Genomic DNA, 24,133 nt, shown 5'->3' with positions numbered 1-24,133 from the left:
TAATGAATATTTTGTACATAAAGGTACATTTAGTACAATTTCCCATTCTAAACTATCGTGACATTGCTTATATTGTCCTGAATTGTTACCCCAAAAAAGAACCCCCTTTTTAGGCATTTCCTATATTTCTGAATGTAAATAAAATACACTATTGTTAGGGATTACTAATTAGAACTGAATCCTAGATTCCCTATTTATGAACTGTGGGACCCTAGGCAAGTCACTTGACTTTCCTGTATTTCATATGTAAAACTGTGAAGAGGAATATTTTATAAATACTTTATAAAGTTATGAGGATTAGCTCCGTATAGTCAGCTATTATAATAAAAATTATCATAAGTTAGTAAAGGGCAATAGTCTTACACACACAATGCCCAATTTATGATGGTGTGACAATTTTCAACATTATGATGGGTTTATGGGGATGCAACCCAATCATAAATCAAAAAGCATCATAAATCAAGAAGCATATGTATTTTTCATATCTCTCATTGCATAATCTCCAACAAAGATGCTTTGCAAATAGTAGAAACCTTAATAAACATTTTAAATTCTCTAGTTTTTGATCTCTATGAGATCATCATATTGATCTTTCAAACTATTGACTCCACCAACTTTAAGAAATTCAGAATCCTTTTCTGTTGTCTTTAGTCACTCTCTAGTGTACAACTAGGCTTCCTGTTCTTTAACTTTTAGCCTCTGCATTCACACCAAAACTAAATTCAGAGAACTCACCTTGTGTATGCTGACTAATCCTACCACAGGGCAGAGTACTGCTTGAACAAGCTCCACACGAGGCATCTCTGGACCACTACAGAACTGTTTCTCCTTACAGCCAATACTAGGGCCTGAACACTGCTTAACAGGCTCGGTATTTATTCATTATTGAATATTTGCCTCACAGAGGTTTTTCAAGCCTTTTATTCCTTAATTTCACTCTCACCTTCATTCCTGTTAGTGCCTCTAACCCTGACTTCATAAAGACAAATATTAGACACTGGTTCACCATCTACCATCTTTTCCCCTCAAAATATGTCTATATCCTCTTGTTCTTTCCTTAATCTCTGAGACAATTTCATCAGTCATTGTCTCTAAAAAAGGAACTAGCCACTCTACTTCAATTTTAAATCAACGGGGAAAGTAAATATGGAAAGTGAATAGGGAGGCATATCAGAATCAATACAGATCTTTTTGAAAATACATAGAATCACGGCTATCCTATACTATAATTATAATCACATAATCACAATGTAATTATCAGCCGTGATTCTACAGCTTTTCACTAACCAGTGTTCTATCTCTCCAATGAGTTGGGTTGAAGAAATCACTGGTCTTGATGATACATTTTTCTGCCTCCTAAATTACCCCATACTTAGTCTTCACAATTTCACCAACATCTTTAAAGTCTTCCTTTTCTCTGGTTCAGTCTTCTGACCCCAAAATATATACCTCTTTTCTCTACATCTTGTATCTGATACCACCATCTCACCTAACTACTATACCAAGAATTTCCTTACTTTTGTACATCCAGTGCTGCTTAAAGTTGTAGAAGACAGAAACTGAGGCAGCTGCCTGGTTCACCACATTTCCCCCGGAACACAGCTGAGGCTATGCTCGCTGTTCCAGCTCCCTGTCTGTGTCACCTAAATCAAGAGGAGCTCTTAGACTCAAGATGAGCCAATCAGATTTTCTCTCCTGAGAATCTAAAAACTTGAAAGGGAGAGATGGAAGTGTGCATGGTCATCTCACTACGGGATTATTACATTATAATCACTATTGCTTCAAATGTCCTCTTTAAAAATAATCTTACATAAATTCTTAAACCCACAAGGTCAATTTCTAATCATTTCAGTTCTTAAACTGAAATATATCAAAAGTGATCCAAAGTTTTATTTAAGAGAAAATATTGTTAACAAAAAGTGTTTCTTGTTTCATACTTAAAGACTTAATACTGTATTTATGACTTAGTTGTCATCTCTTCCTGACTCTCAACAGGATGATAAAACTTAGATAAGTACATAAAGATAATGAAAATTTAATACATCTATTTAGTACCTCTGTAAATCAAAAGGATTCTTTTATAAATGCCTACCCAAATCAACAATTGTCACTATACCAAACCGAGCAACCCAAAGAGGAGCATGCTCCCTTTCAAATTGCCCAAATCGAGATGGACTACTTTGGTTTCTCAAATTACTGCCAGGATAAATCACTTGTGAGTTTTTACCATTTTACTCTGAACAATTTTTCAAACTTTTGATACTTTAAGTTTGAATACAACATTTAGTCAAGCATTAGAATCTTTAAAAACACTATTTGCATATGAATGCTTTTTATTAATTAATTTAATACAGCAGTGAACTTTAAAGATTCAACTGGTACCAACACCAAAAGCCACAATGAAAATGTCCAGAGTAATCTTCTATGAAAACTTCTTCACAGCACAGTTGATGTGTACACACACAGTCATTTTTAAATGACTTACAGATTCACAGTCTACCTGCTTACAACCCACACGGTTCTCAGTCTATTTGAGTCTGAATTGCATTTTGGAGGATAAGCACTTGGTCACTATTTTTTTATATGAAGTATGTAAGCTGTCATTAAAATTACTTTCTTAAAAAAAAAAATCCTCAACCCAGCCCCGGCCAAACTGCAACAACAACAAAAAAATAGCCGGGCGTTGTGGTGGGCGCCTGTAGTCCCAGCTGCTCGGGAGGCTGAGGCAAGAGAATCGTGTAAGCCCAAGAGTTAGAGGTTGCTGTGAGCCGTGTGACACCACGGCACTCTACCCCAGGGCGGTACAGTGAGACTCTGTCTCTACAAAAAAAAAAAAAAAAAATCCTCAAAGAGTCATTCCTAGTTCTAACACCCCCAAATTTCATAAAATGAAATTACTTACTCTAACTCTATGCATTACACATTTTATAGAATTAATCACATTTCCTTTCTGGACCCACATTCTTCAGAAAAGATCTGAAATAAGACAACAGCCATACAAGAAAACAGAAAATCCAAGAGGACAATGCCCAAGGAACATAATTTAAAAGATTCTATTAAAGCTTACCTCTTTAGGGCACTGATTTTTGCAACAACTGAGGAGAGTCTTTCCATTTTCATCAGCTGTGGTTATTTTTCTAAAAACAAGACAGAAAATATTGATGACATTCAAATCAAAGTCCATTTTCTATCATTTTTTTCTAAAAATTCACAATTTCAAACATGTTCATAATTATTTTATGTATTTTCTTTTGTCTCAAAAAATATATTAACTATTACTCTATCTGTAATAATTATCCTCAAATTACTTAACTGATAACTCTGATAACTCTAGAAAACCCTTAAAGCCAGTTAATTCCAATGATACTACATAAAGTATTCTAGAGCATAGAAGACCAGAGAAATAGCCAAGATTATTTTACAAAACAATTAAGTAATTTTCTAGCACCAGCTCTATTTATTAATACCAGCATGAACCAATGATTCTTGTTTTAGATTGTCACTATCATTTGTATTTTTAAATTATAAACATCAGAGGCCCATGAGAGAGTCTTTAAATTGGTTCCCATGTCCTTTTGATATGTTTCCATCTGTTTTTTAATAATTCTTTTTTCTATCTGGCTGATAAAAATGTCCCAGGCTCCCCTTGCACTGTACCTATCTCAGCCCAGTACTTAGTCATTTCTGCAGTAACGTTTTTAGTGGACAATGATATTTCACAACCAGTAGGTGTGCTTTACTGCTCCTTGTGTGTCATTATAGCTCAGTTCTCTGTTTTGATGTATGAAGGACCATTTTTAATTTCTTTTTGTCAACTGGCTGTTTACATCCTTTGCCCTTTTTTATTCTTGAGGTTTTGATCTTTTTTTCTCCTTCCCCAGCAATTCAGTCCTATCTTCAAGCTCTGCTTCTCTTGATGTTTCCACATTTGCATATATTCCTTCTACTGAGATCATGAACCCCTCAAAAGTCATCCATGGGGGTTGGAATCAACTTTTTCCAAATGCCCGTTAATACTGATATTGTGACTTCCTTCCATGAATCACATACAATCTTAATGACATCTAAAATGACAGATCCCTTCCAGAAGGTTTTCAATTTACTTTGGCCAGGTTGATAAATCGCTATCTATATCTGGCAGCTATAGCCTTACAAAATATATATCTTAAATTTTAGGACTTGAAAATTGAAACTATCCTTTGATCCATAAGCTCAAGAATAGATGCTATGATAGCAACATCCTTGTACATTGCCATAAGAGCTTCTGGGTGACCAGGTACACTGTCAATAAGCATTATTATTTTGAAAGGAGTCCTTTTTTCTTTTTCCTAATGAGTAGGTCTCAACAATGGGTTTAAAATATTCAGTAAACCATGCTATATAGTGATGTGCTGTTATCCAGGATTTGCTGTTCCATTTATAGATCACAGGAAAACTAGATTTAGAATAATTCTTACATGTCTTAGGATTTTCCAAATGGTACATAAGCACTGGCTTCAATTTAAAGACATCAGCTATATTAGCCCCTAACAAGAGAGTCACCCCCTCCTTTACAGCAAGGCAATGACTTCTCTCTAGCTATGGAAGTCTCAGGTGGCATCATCTTCCAATGGAAGGCTGTTTTGTCTACACTGAAGATCTACTGTTTAATGTGGACACCTTCACCCATTCCCTTAGCTAGATCTGGATAACTCACTGCAGCTTCTACATCAGCACCTGCTGCTTCACTTTGCACTATTACATTACAGAGATGGCTTCTTTCCTAACACCTCATGAATCAATCTTTCCCAGCTTCAAACTTTTCTTCTGCAGCTTCCTCATCTCTCTCAGCCTTTGTGGAATTGAAGAGAGTGAGGGTCTTCCTCTGGATTAGGATTTGGCTTAAGAGAATGTTGTGGCTGCTCTGACTTTTTATCCTGACCATTCATATCAACCTGACCATATTATCCTGACCATTCATATCAACAATATGGCTATCTTACTTTCTTATCATTCCTGTGTTCACTCGAATAGCACTTTTAATTTCCTTTAAGAACTTGTCCTTTGCATTCACAACTTAGCACTACAGGCCTAGGCTTTGTCCTGTCTCAGCTCTAAACATGTCTTCCTCATTAAACGTAATCATGTTTACATCACCCCATGGAACATTCTCCAAAATTGATCACATCCTACGCTACAAAACAAACCTCAACAGAATCAAAAAAATTGAAATTTTACCTTGTATCTTCTCAGACCATAAGGCACTAAAGGTGGAACTCAACTCTAACAAAACCATTCAACCCCACACAAAGGCATGGAAATTAAACAACCTTCTGTTGAATGACAGATGGGTGCAGGAAAAAATAAAAGAGGAAATCATTAACTTCCTTGAGCAAAACAACAATGAAGACACAAGCTACCAGAACCTGTGTGATACTGTAAAAGCAGTTTTGAAAGGAAAATTTATCCCTTTAGATGTCCACATTCAAAAAACAGAGAGTGCATCAACAAACTGGAATTGGAAAAACAAGAACAATCTAAACCTAAACCCAGTAGAACTAAAGAAATATCCAAAATCAAATCAGAGATCAATGAAATTGAAAACAAAAGAATCATTCAGAAAATTAATGAAACAAGGAGTCGGGTTTTTGAAAAAATAAATAAACTAGATAAACCTTTGGCCAGAATAACTAGAAATAGAAAAGTTAAATCTCTAGTAACCTCCATCAGAAATGATAAAGGAGAAATTACAACTGATGCCACAGAGATACAAGAGATCATCTCTGAATACTACCAGAAACTCTATGCCCAGAAATGTGACAATGTGAAGGAAATGGATCAATATTTGGAATCACACACTTTGCCTTGACCCAACCAGGAAGAAATAGAGCTCCTGAACAGACCAATTTCAAGCACTGAGATTAAAGAAACAATAAAAAAGCTTCCAACAAAAAATTGCCCTGGTCCAGATGGCTTCACACAAGAATTCTATCAAACCTTCAAGGAAGAGCTTATTCCTGTACTGCAGAAATTCTTCCAAAAATTAAAGAGGAAGGAATCCTCCCCCAACACGTTCCACGAAGCAAACATCACCTTGATAGCAAAACCTGGAAAAGACTCAACTGAAAAGGAGAATTTCAGACCAATTTCACTCATGAATACAGATGCAAAAATTCTCAACAAAATCTTAGCCAAAAGATTACAGCTTATCATCAAAAAAGTCATACATCATGATTAAGTAGGTTTCATCCCAGGAATGCAAGGCTGGTTTAACATACACAAGTCCATAAACATTATCCACCATATTAACAGAGGCAAAAATAAAGACCATATGATCCTCTCAATAGATGCAGAAAAAGCATTCGATAAAATCCAGCATCCTTTTCTAACTAGAACACTGAAGAGTATAGGCATAGGTGGCACATTTCTAAAACTGATTGAAGCTATCTATGACAAATCCACAGCTAATATTTTACTAAATGGAGTAAAACTGAAAGCTTTTCCTCTTAGAACTGGAACCAGACAAGGTTGTCCTCTGTCACCTTTACTATTCAACATAGTGCTGGAAGTTCTAACCAATACAATTAGGCAAAACAAGGAAATTAAGCGAATCCAAATGGGAGCAGAGGAGGTCAAACTCTCCCTCTTTGCTGACAACATGATCTTATACTTAGAGAATCCCAAAGACTCACCACAAGACTCCTGGAACTCATCAAAAAATACAGTGATGTCTCAGGATATAAAATCAATGTCCACAAGTCAGTAGCCTTTGTATATGCCAATAATAGCCAAGATGAGAAGCTAATTAAGGATACAACTCCCTTCACTATAGTTTCAAAGAAAATGAAATACCTAGGAATATACCTAACAAAGGAGGTGAAGGACCTCTATAAAGAAAATTATGAAATCCTCAGAAAGGAAATAGCTGTGGATATTAACAACTGTAAGAACATACCACGCTCATGGATGGGAAGAATCAACATTGTTAAAATGTCTATACTTCCCAAAGCAATCTACCTATTCAATGACATTCCTATCAAAATACCAACATTGTACTTTCGAGATTTGGAAAAAAATGATTCTGCGTTTTGTATGGAACCAGAAAAAAACCCATATAGCTAAGGCAGTTCTTAGTAATAAAAATAAAGCTGGGGGCATCACCATACCAAGCTGTATGGTATGCACTACAAAGGCTGTACTACAAAGCCATAGTGGTCAAGACAGCATGGTACAGGCACAAAAATGGAGACACAGACACTTGAAATCGAATAGAAAACCAGGAATTGAAACTAACATCTTACAACCACCTAATCTTTGATAAACCAAACAAGAACATACCTTGGGGGAAAGACTCCTTATTTGATAAATGGTGTTGGGAGAACTGGACATCCACGTGTAAAAGACTGAAACTGGACCCACACCTTTCTCCACTCACAAAAATTGATTCAAGATGGATAAAGGACTTAAATTTAAGGCATGAAACAATAAAAAATCCTCAAAGAAAGCATAGGAAAAACACTGAAAGACATTGGCCTGGGGAAAGACTTCATTAAGAAGACTGTCATGGCAATCGCAACAACAACAAAAATAAACAAATGGGACTTCATTAAACTGAAAAGCTTCTGTACAGCTAAGGAGACAACAACCAAAGCAAATAGACAACCTACATGATGCGAAAGGAATTTTGCATATTTTGAATCAGACAAAAGCTTGATAACTAGGATCTAGAGAACTCAAATTAATCGACATGAAAAAAGCCAACAATCCCATTTATCAATGGGCAAGAGACATGAATAGAACCTTCTCTAAAGAAGACAGACGAATGGCTAACAAACATACGAAAAAATGCTCAGCATCCCTAATTATTAGAGAAATGCAAATCAAAACCACCCTGAGATATCATCTAACCCCAGCAAGAATGGCCCACATCACAAAATCTCAAAACTGCAGATGCTGGCGTGGATGTGGAGAGAAGGGAACACTTTTACACTGCTGGTGGGACTGCAAACTAGTACAACCTTTCTGGAAGGAAGTATGGAGAAACCTCAAAGCACTCAAGCTAGACCTCCCATTCCATCCTGCAATCCCATTACTGGGCATCTACCCAGAAGGAAAAAAATCCTTTTATCATAAGGACACTTGTACTAGACTGTTTATTGCAGCTCAATTTACAATCGCCAAAATGTGGAAACAGCCTAAATGCCCACCAACCCAGGAATGGATTAACAAGCTATGGCATATGTACACCATGGAATACTATTCAGCCATTAAAAAAAATGGAGACTTTACATCTTTTGTATTAACTTGGATGGAAGTGGAAGACATTATTTTTAGTAAAGCATCACAAGAATGGAGAAGCATGAACCCTATGTACTCAATTTTGATATGAGGATAATTAATGACAATTAAGGTCATGGTGGGGATGGTGGAAGGGGAGACCAGAGAAAGAAGGAAGGAGGGGTGGAGAAAGGAAGAACAGAGAGAAGGAAGGAGGGAAGGGGGTGGGGCCTTGGTGTGTGCCATACCTTTTGGGGGCAAGACATTATTGCAAGAGGGACTTTACCTAACAAATGCAATCAGTGTGATCTGGTTTATTGTACCCTCAATGAATCCCCAACAATTAAAAAAAAAAAACAAAACTTAATCATGTCTAGCTTTTGATTTAAAGTGAGAACCCAGGGTTCCATCCATGGTGCCCCAACAATTATAATGGTAACATTTAAGATCACTTAATCACTGATCACCATAATAGATATAATGATAATGAAAACATTTGAAATGTTGTGAAAATTATCAGAATGTGACACAAGAAACACAAAGCAAGCATATGCTGCTGGAGAAATGGCATTGATAGACTTGCTTTATTAAGGGTTGCCACAAATCTACAATTTGTATAAATGCAGTATCTGTGAAGCAATAAAGTGAAGCACAATAAAACAATGTATACCTGTCTATACAAGTCAAATTTGATCAAATAATATTCTAGTTTGACATAGTTATAGTAGTATTTCTTTAATTGTTTTAAAGAAGTGATACAAATTTTTCCTAACAAAATCTTACATGGAATCTTCAAATGGAATAAAAGCAAAATTTTCCTGCTTGAAATCAGGATGAAGAATCTAAAAAGTAGAACATTCTACACATCCTCCTTTCAGATCTACTGGATAACCTAGAATTCAAGCAGTACAAATGAAAAATATTCCGTAAAGTATACCAAGGCTCTGAATTATAAAAAGGATCCAATCAGATACTTTTAGTAAGACAAGAATATTTCTTCAGTCCACTTACCTACACTCCACATAAAGGCTTGTTATCTTACAGTGACATTTTATTCTAAGCATTTGAACACAAGGGGGACATTCTCCAGGGTGACATGGCAAAACACAAGGGTGAGGACAGCCTGGTGGCCGTGACTTAGAGCACCCTTCCTCACAATGAAGGCATTCTGGGCCAGCCTGAAAAATAGAAAGGAAATAAATTGCCTAAGCATAGAAGTCTAACATTTCTATATATTAAAGGCATAAAATTTACATATCCCATTAAAATACTTTTGCAGCTCTTAAAAAGTTAATATGTACTCTCATTTATCCTAAAAATATTCAAAAAGGATATTGTACCTTCATTTATAAGTGAAATGTTTGTAATTTCCCCTTTATAATAATATATTTTCTCCAATTTTAATATCAGATGTATCCAGATTAAGTAGAACGATTTTGAAGTATTTCTTCTTTTTCTATTGTCTATAAGATTTGGCATGACCTGTTTTTTGAAATTATCTTTTACTTTTATTTATAAATATTAGTTGTCTATTTTTTGAGACTTTGGTAAAAAAGAAAAAGAAGAAGTTAACTGATGACTCCATACTGAATCTCAGAGTCAAAGCATTCTATAATAGACATACCCTCATCTGATAATGTGAATGTTACTTTCTTTGCATTATCATTATTATTATTCTTACTTAATATTTCGATGCAGCAATTGTTTGATTTCTTTTCTGAATGTATTTATTGTCGTTCGTTCTTTACAAGGTTGTTTCTAGTCCTTATCTTAAACACTATTATTGTTATTAAATTTTAAGCCTTTTTGATTCTGTGAAGGCAAAAGTGGAAACCTAATAAACACATGTATATGTAAAAAATAAAAATAAAAATAATAAAATAAATAAAATAAAAATCCCACCTCAGGAAAAAAAACTCAAAAAGAACAAGAGTAAGACTGTCAAAATGACCATTATTCACGTAAGATATTTATATTAAGAATCTCATTAAGTCGGAGGAGGCGGAGCAAGATGGCGGCCGAGTAACAGCTTCCTTGCATCTGGGCACCGTGAGTCTGGGGAGATAGGACTCCAGGCATCTCTGGCTGCTGGGAACTGCCTATCATCACTCCTATGAGGATACAGGGAGTCAGCGAGAGACTTCTGGACCCCAAGAGGAGGACTAAAACAGTGGAAAACCGGCAAGTGGTCGTGTGTGTTCAGTCCGTCTAAACCCGCCCACAACTGTAAGTTCAGTAGCAGCGAGACTGCAAACCAGAAAGGCCTTACCTGTGAACTGTTCTGGTGTCTTTGGACTTGGCACTCAGCTGAACTGCCTTGGGGAGACCCTGAGCGGGAGTGCGGATAACTTTGGCAATTGTCTAGGGCCCCAGTCTGAGCCGCTGAGCCAGACTGGCGGTGGGTCACACGGAACCATTGTCAGTGATCTGCCCCGGCAAAGTCCGCCCTCAGGGTCGCAGAGCTAGAAACGGGTGGGAGCTGGTAACCCAGCAACCAAGTAGCCTAAGGGTGGGATCTGAGCCTCCTTGCAGCCCTAACCCTCAGGGGCAGAGTGAGACTGGTTTTGGCACACTGCGTAAGTGGATAGCCACTTCACCACTGATTCCACCGAGAAAGCTGGGAAAGCTTCTGCTCAGCAAGTTTACAAGTTCAAAGTGCCTTTTAAGTGGGCTGAAGAGAGATTTAGGGTGTCTACCTGCTGGGGTTTGAGAAATCAGCAGCCTCCAGTCGTATCAGAACTGTGATTAACAGCTCATACCCCAGAAGACCACGTGTTGCCCAGACAATATTCAATAACATATACAAACTGCTTTGTTTTTGGTTGTGTATTTTTTTTTGTTTGTTTGGTTGGTTTTTTTTTTGTTTATTTTGACGTTGTTGATGTTCTTTTGTTTTTTAATTTCAATCTTTTCCATACAGATCCCTTTTTCTTTCTCAATTTTTCTAGTTTAATTATAATTTCCCATTGCTGCCTTTTTCAATAACTAGAACTTCATTTTTGCTAGTGTTTCTACCACTATCATTTGGTTTTTCACCCAATTTTATCCCCGTAAAGTTTTCTGTTTGCTTGTTTTGGTTTGATTTATAGCATTTTTGTCTTACCTCTATACTTGGTGGAGGTGGGGTACTGTGTCTGATCAGGTTAGCAAAGAGCCGCTGACCTCAAGGGAACTACCCAACTGGGCACCCCCAGAAGGTGGGGTTTTTAAGGTTGTGTCAAAGTACCATACTGTACACCTATATTGCCCTGTCTCCCTCTTTCTGTGCCTCTCTTCTTTTTGTCAATATTCCTTATCCCCACCCCCTCTCCTTTCTCTATCTTTCTTTTTTTTCTTATCACTCGGTCCTCCTTTCTTTCATCCCTTTTTTGCTCTTCAACCTTCTCACCCTTCTGGTCCTGTAACCCTTAGTCCACAGGCAAAAGAATTTAAAGAGCAAGAGGAAGTGAAAGGAAAATTAGGGCAAGGAAACAGATAAAAGAAATCACTCAGGAGGAAGAATCAGCAGAAAACTCCAGGCAACATGAAGAACCAGTCTAGAACAACCCCACCAAGGGACCATGAGGTAGCTACTGCAGATGATTCCACCTGTAAAGAATGTTAGGAATGACAGAAAGGGAATTTAGAATACACATGTTGAAAACAATGAAAGAAATGATGGAAACAATGAAGGAAATTGCTAATAAAGTGGAAAATAACCAAAAGGAAATCCAAAAACAGAATCAAATAAGAGATGAACGATATGAAGAATATAAAAAGGATATAGCAGACCTGAAGGAAATCAAACAGTCAATCAGGGAACTTAAAGATGCAATGGAAAGTATCAGCAACAGGTTAGACCATGCAGAAGAAAGAATTTCAGAGGTAGAAGACAAAGTTCTTGAGATAACTCAGACAGTAAAAGAGGCAGAAAAGAAGAGAGAGAAAGCAGAACGTTCATTGTCAGAATTATGGGACTTTATGAAGCGTTCCAACATATGAGTTATAGGAATTCCAGAAGGGGAAGAAGAATGCCCCAGAGGAATGGAAGCCATACTAGAGAATATTATAAAAGAAAATTTCCCAAACATCACCAAAGATTCTGACACACTGCTATCAGAGGGCTATCGGACCCCAGGTCGCCTCAACTCTAACCGAGCTTCTCCAAGACACATTGTGATGAAGCTCTCCAAAGTCAAGACAGAAGAAAAGATTCTGCAAGCTGCCAGGAGTAAGCGCCAGTTGACCTACAGGGGCAAATCCATCAGAGTGACCGCAGACTTCTCTAATGAAACTTTCCAAGCAAGAAGACAATGGTCATCTACCTTTAATCTACTTAAACAGAACAATTTTCAGCCCAGAATTCTGTACCCTGCTAAGCTAAGCTTCAAAATTGACGGAGAAATCAAATCATTTACGGATATACAAACATTGAGGAAATTCGCCACAAGACCAGCTCTACAGGAAATACTTCAACCTGTTCTGCACACTGACCACCACAATGGATCAGCAGCAAAGTAAGAACTCAGAAATTAAAGGACAGAACCTAACCTCCACACTGATGCAAAAGATAAAACTAAGCAATGGACTCTCACAAAATAAGACGAATAGAATACTACCACACTTATCAATTATCTCAATAAATGTTAATGGCTTGAATTCCCCACTGAAGAGACATAGATTGGCTGACTGGATTAAAAAACACAAGCCATCCATTTGCTGTCTGCAAGAAACACACCTGGCTTCAAAAGACAAATTCAAGCTCCGAGTCAAGGGTTGGAAGACAATTTTTCAGGCAAATGGAATTCAGAAGAAAAGAGGAGTTGCAATCTTATTTTCAGATACATGTGGATTTAAAGCAACTAAAGTCAAAAAAGACAAAGATGGTCACTTTATATTGGTCAAGGGAAAACTACAAAAAGAAGACATTTCAATTCTAAATATTTATGCACCCAATTTAAATGCTCCCAGATTCTTGAAACAGACCTTACTCAGTCTGAGCAAAATGATATCTGATAATACCATCATAACAGAGGACTTTAACACACCTCTTACAGAGCTGGACAGATCCTATAAACAGAAATTAAACAAAGATATAAGAGATTTAAATGAGACCCTAGAAAAACTATGCTCGATAGACGCATATAGAAAACTCCACCCCAAAGATAAAGAATATACATTCTTCTCATCACCCCATGGAACATTCTCCAAAATTGATCATATCCTGGGACACAAAACAAATATCAACAGAATCAAAAGAATTGAAATTTTACCTTGTATCTTTTCAGACCATAAGGCACTAAAGGTGGAACTCAACTCTAACAAAAATGCTCAACCCCACACAAAGGCATGGAAATTAAACAATCTTCTGTTGAATAACAGATGGGTGCAGGAAGAAATAAAACAGGAAATCATTAACTTCCTTGAGCATAACAACAATGAAGACACAAGCTACCAAAACCTGTGGGATACTGCAAAAGCAGTTTTGAGAGGAAAATTCATCGCTTTAGATGCCTACATTCGAAAAACAGAAAGAGAGCACATCAACAATCTCACAAGAGATCTTATGGATTTGGAAAAAGAAGAACAATCTAAGCCTAAACTCAGTAGAAGAAAAGAAATATCCAAAATCAAATCAGAGATCAATGAAATTGAAAACAGAAGAATCATTCAGAAAATTAATGAAACAAGGAGTTGGTTTTTTGAAAAAATAAATAAAATAGATAAACCATTGGCCAGACTAACTAGAAATAGAAAAGTAAAATCTCTAGTAACCTCAATCAGAAACGATAAAGGGGAAATAACAACTGATCCCACAGAGATACAAGAGATCATCTCTGAATACTACCAGAAACTCTATGCCCAGAAATTTGACAATGTGAAGGAAATGGATCAATATTTGGAATAACACCCTCTCTCTAGACTTAGCCAGGAAGAAATAGAGCTCGTGAACAGACCAATTTCAAGCACTGAGATCAAAGAAACAATAAAAAAGCTTCCAACTAAAAAATGCCCTGGTCCAGATGGCTTCACTCCAGAATTCTATCAAACCTTCAAGGAAGAGCTTATTCCTGTACTGCAGAAATTATTCCAAAAAACTGAGGAAGAAGGAATCTTCCCCAACACATTCTATGAAGCAAACATCACCCTGATACCAAAACCAGGAAAAGACCCAAACAAAAAGGAGAATTTCAGACCAGTCTCACTCATGAATATAGATGGAAAAATTCTCAACAAAATCCTAGCCAACAGATTACAGCTTATCATCAAAAAAGTCATTCATCATGATCAAGTAGGCTTCATCCCAGGGATGCAAGGCTGGTTTAACATACGCAAGTCCATAAACGTTATCCACCATATTAACAGAGGCAAAAATAAAGATCACATGATCCTCTCAATAGATGCAGAAAAAGCATTTGATAAAATCCAGCATCCTTTTCTAATTAGAACACTGAAGAGTATAGGCATAGGTGGCACATTTCTAAAACTGATTGAAGCTATCTATGACAAACCCACAGCCAATATTTTACTGAATGGAGTAAAACTCAAACCTTTTCCTCTTAGAACTGGAACCAGACAAGGTTGTCCTCTGTCACCTTTACTATTCAACATAGTGCTGGAAGTTCTAGCCAATACAATTAGGCAAGACAAGGAAATAAAGGGAATCCAAATGGGAGCAGAGGAGGTCAAACTCTCCCTCTTTGCTGATGACATGATCTTATACTTAGAGAACCCCGAAGACTCAACCACAAGACTCCTAGAAGTCATCAAAAAATACAGTAGTGTTTCAGGATATAAAATCAATGCCCACAAGTCAGTAGCCTTTGTATACACCAATAACAGTGAAGATGAGAAGCTAATTAAGGACACAACTCCCTTCACCATAGTTTCAAAGAAAATGAAATACCTAGGAATATACCTAACGAAGGAGGTGAAGGACCTCTATAAAGAAAACTAGGAAATCCTCAGAAAGGAAATAGCAGAGGATATTAACAAATGGAAGAACATACCATGCTCATGGATGGGAAGAATCAACATTGTTAAAATGTCTATACTTCCCAAAGCGATCTACCTATTCAATGCCATTCCTATCAAAGTACCTACATCGTACTTTCAAGATTTGGAAAAAATGATTCTGAGTTTTGTATGGAACCGGAAAAAACCCCGTATAGCTAAGGCAGTTCTCTGTAACAAAAATAAAGCTGGGGGCATCAGCGTACCAGATTTTAGTCTGTACTACAAAGCAATAGTGGTCAAGACAGCATGGCACTGGCACAAAAACAGAGACACAGACACTTAGAATCGAACACCAAGAAATGAAACTAACATCTTACAACCACCTAATCTTCGATAAACCAAACAAGAACTTACCTTGGGGGAAAGACTCCCTATTCAATAAATGGTGTTGGGAGAACTGGATGTCTACATGTAAAAGACTGAAACTGGACCCACACCTTTCCCCACTCACAAAAATTGATTCAAGTTGGACAAAGGACTTAAATTTAAGGCATGAAACAATAAAAATCCTCCAAGAAAGCATAGGAAAAACACTGGAAGATATTGGCCTGGGGAAAGACTTCATGAAGAAGACTGCCGTGGCAATTGCAACAACAAAAAAAATAAACAAATGGGACTTCATTAAACTGAAAAGCTTCTGTACAGCTAAGGAGACAATAACCAAAGCAAAGAGACAACCTACACAATGGGAAAGGATATTTGCATATTTTCAATCAGACAAAAGCTTGATAACTAGGATCTATAGAGAACTCAAATTAATCCACATGAAAAAAGCCAACAACCCCATATATCAATGGGCAAGAGACATGAATAGAACTTTCTCTAAACATGACAGACGAAGGGCTAACAAACACATGAAAAAATGTTCATCATCTCTATATATTAGAGAAATGCAAATCAAAACAACCCTGAGATATCATCTAACCCCAGTGAGAATGGCCCACATCACAAAATCTCAAAACTGCAGATGCTGGCGTGGATGTGGAGAGAAGGGAACACTTTTACACTGCTGGTGGGACTGCAAACTAGTACAACCTTTCTGGAAGGAAGTATGGAGAAACCTCAAAGCACTCAACCTAGACCTCCCATTCGATCCTGCAATCCCATTACCGGGCATCTACCCAGAAGGAAAGAAATCCTTTTATCATAAGGACACTTGTACTAGACTGTTTATTGCAGCTCAATTTACAATCGCCAAAATGTGGAAACAGCCTAAATGCCCACCAACCCAGGAATGGATTAACAAGGTGTGTATACCATATGTATACCATGGAATACTATTCAGCCATTAAAAAAAATGGAGACTTTACATCCTTCGTATTAACCTGGATGGAAGTGGAAGACATTATTCTTAGTAAAGCATCACAAGAATGGAGAAGCATGAATCCTATGTACTCAATCTTGATATGAGGACAATTAATGACAATTAAGGTTATGGGGGGGGAGTAGAAAGAGGGATAGAGGGAGGGGGGTGGGGCCTTAGTGTGTGTCACACTTTATGGGGGCAAGACATGATTGCAAGAGGGACTTTACCTAACAATTGCAATCAGTGTAACTGGCTTATTGTACCCTCAATGAATCCCCAACAATAAAAAAAAAAAAAAGTTTAGTATAAAAAAAATCTCATTAAGTCAAAGTGCCTCATCTTTAACATGACTTTGACTATATAAAGTATCTCTACTAAAACTATAAATTACTTCCTGAAGAACAGTCCGGGGGTAGAAAAAAAAGGAATAAAATGTTTATTCATTTCCATCTGATAAACACAATTATCACTGAATTAAAGACGTCAACAACTGTTAACACATAAAAATTCAGTAGCACTCAAAGTTTTGGAGATATTTACCTCATCTTGCGAATGACAAACATATATGGAGTGAAAACAGAAGAATCAGCAGTTTATTTTTAATGCACATCAGTAAATTAATCTTAGATTACATTTACAAATATTATAACTCATTGTAACTTAACAAGATTTCCCTCTCTGCTCTTGTGATTTAAAAATGTAACTAGTATCAAAATCTACTAAAGAAAATTAAAGTTTTTTTTACTGTTGGTTTGGATGTGTCACACCTGAGATGAAGTCAGTCAGAGATCTACAGACACAGACACTAAGTCTGAAGGCTGAATGCTTTTACTAGCATCCCAAAGCATAACAAAGCAGTTACTTTTCATAAGACTCAAAGGTATTTTTGACATTCATGACCAAAAAGAAATAATGTGTCAAATTATAAAAACACTTTTATAACAATATATATATATATATATTTTTTACTTTTAGAAAGTATATTCATTTATTCCACAAATACGCATTCAATCCATATGCACCAGGATTGTTCCAACACTGGGAATAGATGGCACAGGTCCCTGGAACTCACACTGAAGTAGGAAGAACATAATATGATGTCTTCATAAGTACTCTGAAGAAAGGCAGAACAGGATAAGAGAAAATGATGGGAGCCTAAGAAGGACGCCGGCCTGATTAAAGCCCACATCTGAATAGAAATTGAGTTAAAGGAGGACGAGAGCCACAATGAAGAGTTCCAGAGAAAAGGAAAAATAAGTACAAAGGCTGTGATGAAGAACAAATGTGGAATGTCCAACAAACAGCAAGAACAGAAGCAGACGTGAACAAGAAAGAGTAAAGAGCAGTCAGACAAGGAGGAGGAAAGGTGTCAGGACTAAGATCATTAGAGCCTCCGTGGCCATCATCCGGCCTTTGGATTTTAATGTGAGAGTGATTGGAAGCTACCATGGCTGCTGACGAGGGAGATGACACTTGACTTACATTTTTAAAAAGATGAATCTGGCTGATGTAGTAAAACAAAAGTGAGAGAAGAAAGGTTAGTTGGGAAAACACTGCAAAAATCCAGGTACAAGGTGATGGTGGCTTAGACCAGGATGTTAGTAGCACAGGTTATGAGAAACTGTCAGATTCAGAATCTATTTTGGAGATAAACCTAACAGAATTTGCCGTGAGACAAGGACAATAAAAGTAATGAACAAATCAATCATATGTCTTTGACTCGTACAGCTGGGTAAAATGACAATATGACTTTTGAAATAGGGAAGACTGAGGGAGGTTAGGCAATGAGTCACAAAGTATACAAGTGGAACCAACATTAACAGGAGTCTACTTCCTTTGCTCCTCCTGGCTATGTGGTACACCTCCAACAATCTATTTAAATAACATGACTGAAGAAGAGGGTACTGGGCTGGGAGGTAAGAGATCAGGGATGCTACTTTTTGATTTGCTACTCTCCTGTTATGTGATCATGGGTAAGTCCCCTGACAACATTAAGATTCAGTTTCCTTATCTGCAAAACAAGAATTATACTGATGATGTGAGCTCCCCCCAGATATGAAAAAGAAAAGGATTACTGAATCTCCATTTGCACTAAGCTATCTTCCTGGATCACTTCCAATATCAAGTTCTATCTTCTAGGAAATACTATTATAATTCCAGTATCATTTTCATTTTATCATGAGTACATTTTTGATAATCAAGGCATGGAGTGATGAAGAAATTATAAGCAATACATTTACTATATATCTTGTTCCTACAGGAACAAGAATAATACTATGAGCATTTATGCTGCCATGCACTACAATTACCAAATCGAAGACAGAAAAAATTCTAGCAATGCAAGTAAAGTTTTCAATAACATAATTCACATTAATAATTAAATTATCTACAAATTTAATGTTAATAATAAAGTAAAAGTTAAAATTTCTGGCTTTTTTCTCATTTAGATACTTGCTAACATTATAACCTCCTACAGAATGAAAATTTATAAAAATATTTTTAAAATAAAGCTTAGTATTATTTAATATTTAATTAGGTACATTTATTTTTCCTTATGAAATGGCAATTTTTAAGAGATCTTTGAATTGATTTCTTATATTCTAGTAAAATACTTTAATTATATACACAGACATACACATCTGTGATGCTACTTATTTTCCCAAAAAAGATTAGGAATTTATTAAAATTGTGACCACCTATCGTGTGTTAGGTTTGAAAAATAACTAAGCAAATGCTCTAAACTCAGAAATATGAATAGAAATAAGTGGAGGTGGTATTGCTACTAAGAAGATACATAACTTCTGTATTTTTATCATAAAATCATATCTTAAGTATTAACACAGACACAGCATGGAAAGAGTTCCATGGTAAAGGCACATTATCATGAGACAGCACAGAGATATGTGATAGAGTGGTGCCAATCTGATAGTCAGTAGTCCTAGGAAAAACAAGGAAGGAGAGGGAATGAGGGCAAAAAAGAGGAAAGAAATGAAGCAAAATGGAAAAAAAAAAATGTAGTATAATTGCTGAAAAAAATATTTCAAGCATACTGTGAGAATATATATATTCAACCTAAAAACATTACCTTGTTTTTGCCAGTACAGCCATCCACTTCGGTTACCTCGTGGCATTCTTTCATACACGTATGATTCTGACAATCTAAAGTTCGTCCACAAACTCTCTTACAAGAGTATGGTCCTACAGCATGGCATGGGAGTGGACTCACCTTAAAAAAAAAGTAATAAGCATAATACTTATACACACAAAAACCTTCTGAACCCATGTTTTCCATAATGACTCTATTATTTGAGAACAAGTTTCATTAAGGTCTAATACCTTTTCACTAATAATAATGAATTTTTTTTTTTTTTTTGTAGAGACAGAGTTTCACTTTATTGCCCTCAGTAGAGTGCCACACAGCTCACAGCAACCTCCAACTCCTGGGCTTAGGCGATTCTCCTGCCTCAGTCTCCCGAGTAGCTGGGACTACAGGCGCCCGCCACAACGCCCGGCTATTTTTTTTTTTTTTTTTTTTTAATTGCAGTTCGGCCGGGGCTGGGTTTGAACCCACCACCCTCAGTATATGGGGCCGGCGCCCTGCTCACTGAGCCACAGGCGCCGCCCAATAATGAATTATTATTAAAACCAAAGTAACCTATCAAAATGTTCTAAAAAATGAACGCAAAGAAGCAAAACATTCTCTTCCTAAAAGGAAAATTCAGTATGATTCCATAGTGAATACATGTATACAGGTTAATTTTCAAATAAAAGCACAGTATACTTTTAAAATTAGTTGACAAATTTTTACACTCTTTGATACATTGAAATAACAATACACTTACTTTATTATTTTTAATCACTACTGTGGAAAAGACAAAGATTATAAGTTTTATTTAAAAATTGTGCTATAACTCACCTCATGTTTCCCAAGACATTCCCTGCAAGGAAAAAATAAAATAAAATGAAAACACTGTAAATTCTTCAAAAAAGATATCCAAAGCAAAGAAGCTAACTCTGTTAATTTTATTAAGAGTAAGAAATAAACACATGTGGAAATAAATTATTATAATAAGGTTACAGGATACAACATTAGTATACAGAAGCCAACTGATTTCCTACATACATCAGCAATGAGTAATTGGAATTTGAAATTAAAAACATAAGCCTAGTTCTATTAGCACAAAAAATGAAATATGTAGGTATATATTTAACAAAATATATACAAGATCTATATGAAAAAACTGCAAAATGCTGATTAAAGAGATCAAAGATCAAAATATATGTTCATGGACAGAAGGCCTCGAAATGGTTAACATGTAGCTTCTTTTCAGTTTTATCCAGATTCAACGTGATTCCAATCAAAATCCCAGCAAGTTATCTGGTATATATAAACCAACTGATTTTAAAGTTTTACAGAAACATAACTGACTCACAGCAGTCAACATAATATTGAAGAACAAAGCCCAAGTATTGACACTACCTGACTTCAAAACTTACTAAAAAATACAAGTCATCTTTGACAAAAAAGTAAAGGCAATTGAATGGCTAGTGCTAGAACAAATGGAAAATAATCAGACAAAAAGATGCTCAACTTCCTATGTCACTAGGGAACTGCACATTAAAACAAGATATCACTACACACCTATTAGAATGGCTAAAATCCAAAACACTGGCAGTGCCATATGTTGGTAAGGATATAGAGCAATAGGAACTCTAATTCAGTGCTGATGAGAAAGCAAAATGATACAGCCACTTTGGCAGCTTCCTACAAAGCAATTGCACTTCCAAGAATTTACCCAAATGAGTTGAAAACTTACGTCTGTTCAAAAACCTGCACATAAATGTTTGTAACATATAGCAGCTTTATTCTTACATGTTTATAGCAGCTTCCAAAAGTTGGAAGCAACCAGAATGTCCTTCAGCGGGTGAATGCATGATCTTTCTTTTTCAATGATAAAAAGAAATAAGCTATTAAGCCAAGAAAAAACATGGAGGAACTTCAAATGCATACTTCTAAATGAAAGAAGCCAATAAGAAAATGCTATATACTGTACAATTCCAACTTTGTGATGTTCTTTTTGGAAAAGATAAAACATAGAGATGGTAAAAAGATGAGTGGTTGTTAGGGTTGAGTTGGGTAAGGGAAGGTGAAAAAGTATAGTTCAGTGAAACTATTTTGAATGAAATTGTAATGGTGGACACATGATACTACATATTCATCAAAAACCATAGAACCATCAACACAGAAAGCAAACCCAAACGTTATCTATAGACTTTAGCTAATAATAATATACCAACATTTGCTCCTCAACTGTCAGACAGGTACCACCCTAATACAAGATGGTTCTAGAGAAAACTGCACGTGGCAGGGGGCACATGCTGGAACTCTTTGTACAACTTTTCTATAAACCTGAGAATTTTCTAAAAAAATTAAGTTTATTTTAAAAAATAAACACACCATTTCCCTTTCTAGGGACTGGTTTAGAAATGGTCCTGTGGATTCTATTCTAGCCAATGAAATTGGAAAGAAGCTCCTCACCCTTTAACAATAAAAAAAGATGATGATGATTACAGAAGGCACAGGCAGCTTCCATTTCTCCCTATGGAAATGTCCCTGTCTAGATGGGAAGTTATCAGAAAGGCAAACAGCCTGAGGGCACAGATGACAGCTGAAGATAACAAAATAAAAAGACAGAATCTGAGCTCTCAATGATGTGTACTGAATTAACCAAATCAACCCACCACAGAGCTACTCCTCTTCCAGTCTGATTCTGCCTGGCATAAATGCCACTGTTCTTACTTGCAGCTAAGGGCACTCTAAATGATACAGCCTGCATTGTAACCTCAGAATTCTTTCACCACGTAGCCAAAATACAATTAAAAATATTATTAAAAAAAAAAGAAGGCAAGGGATAGGAAGAAAGAGACCTTGATTTTAAAAATGAAATTCTATTACCTGGATAGTTCTTGTGTCAAGTAATATTTTTCAACATACATTTTACAATAACAATTTTGTTATACATGCTAAAGGTCATGACTAATATTAGAGTTCTTTATACACACGCGGTTTTCTTTTTTCAATTGAGATAAAATTCACATTAACAAAACTTATCCTTTTAAAAAAGTACAATTCGGTGAGTTTTAGTACATTCCCACAGTTGTTTATTTTTTAATTAGATACATCTTCGAAACGTCAAAGAGAAACCCTGTACCCATTAAAGTCACTGTCATGGCCTCTTTCTCTGAACCTCTGGGAAACTCTAATCTACTCTCTGTCTCCCGGGGTTGCCTGGTGTAGACACTTCATATAAATGGAATCAAATATTATGTAGTCTTTTGTGTTTAGCTTCTCTCATTTAGCATATGTTTTCAAGGTTCATCTATATTACAGCATGTATCAGTAATCCATGTGTTTTCTGGCTGATAATAATCTACTGTATGAATACATCACATTTTATTCATTCAAATCAGTTCACAGACATTTGAGATCTTTCCACTTTTGTGCTTTTAATAATGTTGCTGCTATTAATTTTCATGCACAAGTTTTTTATGAACACATATTTCAATTCTCTGGGGTACATACCTTAGACTAAAATTGCTGGGTCATATACTAAATAACTCTATGCTTAGTTTCAAGAGGGACTGCCAATCTGTTTTCACAGTAGTTGCACCATTATGTATTTCCAACAGCAATGTATGATGGTCCCAACTTCTCCACATCTTTACCACTTAACCATCTGTGTTTTACTTCAGCATTCCTAGAGGCTATGAATGGCCTCCCACTGCATTTCCGAATTGCATTTCCCTCCTAACTGACACTGAGCATCTTCTCACAAGTACTTACTGGCCACTTGAACATTTCCTTTCGAGACATGTCTACAGAAAGCCCTCTTCCATTCGTTAATTGGTTTGTCTGTTTTTGAATTATAAGAATTCTTTATATATTCTGGATAATTCACCCTTACATTTGATTTATAAATATTTTCTCCCATTTTTGAGGTTGTCTTATCAATTTCTTGATAATGTCCCTGAAGCACAAGTTCTTGCTAGTGCCCTCCAACTTAATTTTTCATGACATCCATTGATTTATTTTTCTTTTGTTGCTTTTATGTTTAAGGTGTTATATCTAAGAAACTGCCTAATCTTAGGATACCTATGCTTTTTCAGACAGTTTAATAGTTTTTGCTCTTATATTTAAGTCTTTGATCCATTTTGAGTTAATTTTCAATATGGTATCAGATAGGAGTCCAATTTCTTTTTTTTTGCATGTGCATGTCCAGCTATCCCAGCACTATTTGTTGGGAAAAAAACTTTCTTTGCCCCACTAAATTATCTTGACACCCCTTGTCAAAAACAATTGGCCATAAATGTCTGGTTTTATTTCTGGACTCTCAATTCTTTTCCTTTCATCTGTAAGTCTGCTATATGCCATTACCACACAGTCTTTGGTTCTCTTTAATTTCTTACAATATTTTATAGTTTTCAATGTACAAATCTTGAATTCCATTTATTAAATTTGCTTTTGAAAAGTTTGTTCTTTTAGGATGGCACCTGTGGCTCAAGGAGTAGGGCACC

General features: G+C 36.2%; 1 protein-coding gene across 3 annotated transcripts in view; it reads right to left on the bottom strand.

The window, feature by feature from the left end:
• NFXL1 (nuclear transcription factor, X-box binding like 1) overlaps positions 1-24,133 on the bottom strand; it is an 80,538-nt gene that overhangs the window by 9,103 nt on the left and 47,302 nt on the right. For all 3 annotated transcript variants that reach the window (XM_053578117.1, XM_053578116.1, XM_053578115.1), the window contains exons 16-19: positions 20,475-20,496; positions 19,644-19,784; positions 9,268-9,434; positions 3,068-3,137 (exon numbers count right to left, since the gene is read on the bottom strand). In XM_053578117.1, coding sequence (XP_053434092.1) covers positions 3,068-3,137; positions 9,268-9,434; positions 19,644-19,784; positions 20,475-20,496 — 400 coding nt within the window. The remainder of the gene's footprint in view (positions 1-3,067; positions 3,138-9,267; positions 9,435-19,643; positions 19,785-20,474; positions 20,497-24,133) is intronic.

This window comes from Nycticebus coucang, chromosome 23, assembly GCF_027406575.1.
Source record: "Nycticebus coucang isolate mNycCou1 chromosome 23, mNycCou1.pri, whole genome shotgun sequence".
Taxonomy (NCBI): domain Eukaryota; kingdom Metazoa; phylum Chordata; class Mammalia; order Primates; family Lorisidae; genus Nycticebus; species Nycticebus coucang.
Note: the sequence above shows the minus strand (reverse complement) of the source record. Positions and strands in the feature narration are given on the sequence as shown.